Here is a 2,261-nt window from a genome sequence, read left to right on the forward strand (position 1 = left end):
TGGATGATGTAGGATTGTGTTGGCTGACGTGACTCTGCAATATTACATGGACATCGGGGGCAGTTTCCCTGGATTGGCAGACTGGGGTGGTGGTCCCCTTGTTCGCACACATACACTGTTCAAAAAGGGTGGGACCACAGGGTGTGCTTCAATTACAGAAAAATCACACTATTAAGTCTCCCTGGTAAGGTCTATTCAGGGATCCTGGAGAGGAGGGTCTGTTGGATAGTCGAACCTCATTATTCAGGAAGAGCAGAGTGGTTTTCGTCCTAGTCGTGGAACACTGGACCAGCTCTACATCCTCAGAGGGTGGTGGCCCAAGTGGCTGATGGAGAGGGAAATCTGGGCCTCCCTTCTTAGGTCTCGTCTAAGTTTGTGTGACAAAATGCAGTAAGAGTCAACTAGCAAATAACTAGACTGAGTGTGTTTTGAATATTTAAGTGACTTAATACTTTCAAATGTTCTTGTGTGTGTGTGTGTGCGTGTGTATAGCACAGCAGCGCATCATGGCAGAGTTAGACGTCCCACAGATGAAGAGAGAAGTGGAAAGTCTTCAGTACCAACTGGCGGTTAACAGAGAAAAATCCTCCATTACTGTAACGGAGTGAGTGGAGCATGAACTGTCTCTCTCTTGTGCACGCACACACATTTGCATGGCTATCTTTGTGGGGACTTTCCATTGACTTCCATTCATTTCTACATCCTAAACCTTACCCTAATCCTAACCCTAATAACTAACCCTCTCCAAAACTCAATTCACACCTTAGTCCTAAAAACAGTGTTTCCCCTTGTGGGGACCAGGCTTCGGTCCCCACAAGGGGGGGTACCAAAGCCTGTGTCAGGAAAATGGTCCCCACAAGGTATTAAACAAACGAAGAAAACCACACACACACACACACACACACACACACACACACACACACACACACACACACACACCCCTCTCTGCCATTCTGGAATGAACTTGAACTCGCTCATGGTGATAATGGTTTGTTTCTGCAGGCTGGTGAAGTGGATCGAAGGCTGTGTTTGTGAAGATCCATTTCTGAACCCTGAGCTGATGCGAGCCAACCCCTGGGTAGAAAAGGGCAAGTGTGTGATCCTGTAATGGTGACACACACAATCAAAGATGTATATAATCTGAAAAAAAAAAACAAAAAAAAAAAACATGCACTCTCACACCGCCTCGCTTCACTAATTCACTCCCAAACATCATTGCTTTCATTTCTGTTTATTTATTTGGAGATTTCTAGATGCTGTTTCTTGATGTGTCAGACTGAGTGTGCAACATGGAACATCTGTCCTTGGGTTTCGCAATGTTCTTTTTTTTGTCTCTGCACTGTCAATCCAAATAAACACTATTTGAATTAACAAAACACGTTGATGTCGATCAATTTATGCAGGAGGAGTGCTACTGAAGCTCTCTGATGTAAACATTGCGTCTGACCGCATTAGACATGCCTTCGTTGAAACGGAACCACACATCACTGTTTCCCACGGCTGTTCCCATCGCAACAACAGCACACTTCTCACCTGCAGGGACAGGAAACATCTTTTAAACATCAACTCTAACATAGCAAACCCAGACTATCAAAAGAAATTCCAAAATGAGGCATTTAACCATAAAAATGATCTGAGTAAGGCAACAGACAGTCTGCTGAGGCCTAAAATGAATGCTGATCTCTTTCTGTCTTAGCATGTTAACACAAACCTGAATGCTGCAGAGCAACGATCTGTTAAAACTCCTGCTTTAATGGTCAGACTGGCTGATGAGCAGTTACTCAGGTCATTTATTTACAGTAAACCTAAATCGATAGTGATGACACACAATGCTTATATTAAAATAGGGGTATGATTTCTTTTGCTAGAATTTCTTTTTATATCGCTATATGTTGACTTTGTAAGCACAAAAACTTTGTCAAAATATAGAAATATCAGACATGTCAAACTGTGATAAAATAAAACTGAATGAAATGGAACCCAAACCAGACAGCTTTCCATTTAGTGGCATAGAAATAAACCAGGCAGATCACAGGTTTAATTCAAATACAGTAAGTTTAGCTCCAGTTTTATGAAAGTAAATATGTGTCACCAGGATTTGAATCAAGAAAATACCACTGAAATTTTAATGTTATATATTTGTACCTACTCTTTCGGAGTTAAAATATATTCAGAATACATTTTTAACCCCTTAACCCGTGCTGGAATGCCCACTTGCCGTTTTTCCATTGTATTTTTCGGGGGTGAGATTTAAGGGTTTA

The 2,261-nt window shown here is 41.8% G+C and overlaps 2 protein-coding genes across 3 annotated transcripts in view; one reads left to right on the forward strand and one right to left on the reverse strand.

The window, feature by feature from the left end:
- Positions 1–1,370, forward strand: part of LOC103130691 (guanine nucleotide-binding protein G(I)/G(S)/G(O) subunit gamma-13-like) — an 8,061-nt gene extending 6,691 nt beyond the window's left edge. The window contains exons 2-3 of one of the 2 annotated variants that reach the window (XM_016666118.1): positions 498–604; positions 1,003–1,370. In XM_016666118.1, coding sequence (XP_016521604.1) covers positions 507–604; positions 1,003–1,108 — 204 coding nt within the window. In that variant the 5' untranslated portion in view covers positions 498–506 and the 3' untranslated portion in view covers positions 1,109–1,370. Of the gene's footprint in view, positions 1–492; positions 605–1,002 lie in introns of both variants that reach the window. The other variant, XM_007542154.2, reaches the window with a different exon arrangement.
- Positions 1,220–2,261, reverse strand: part of chtf18 (CTF18, chromosome transmission fidelity factor 18 homolog (S. cerevisiae)) — a gene marked incomplete at its 5' end in the record, with an annotated part of 34,228 nt that continues 33,186 nt past the window's right edge. Inside the window, one exon of the mRNA XM_016666114.1 lies at positions 1,220–1,533. Coding sequence (XP_016521600.1) covers positions 1,412–1,533 — 122 coding nt within the window. The remainder of the gene's footprint in view (positions 1,534–2,261) is intronic.

Source organism: Poecilia formosa, unplaced genomic scaffold (genome assembly GCF_000485575.1).
Source record: "Poecilia formosa unplaced genomic scaffold, Poecilia_formosa-5.1.2 Scaffold662, whole genome shotgun sequence".
NCBI lineage: Eukaryota > Metazoa > Chordata > Actinopteri > Cyprinodontiformes > Poeciliidae > Poecilia > Poecilia formosa.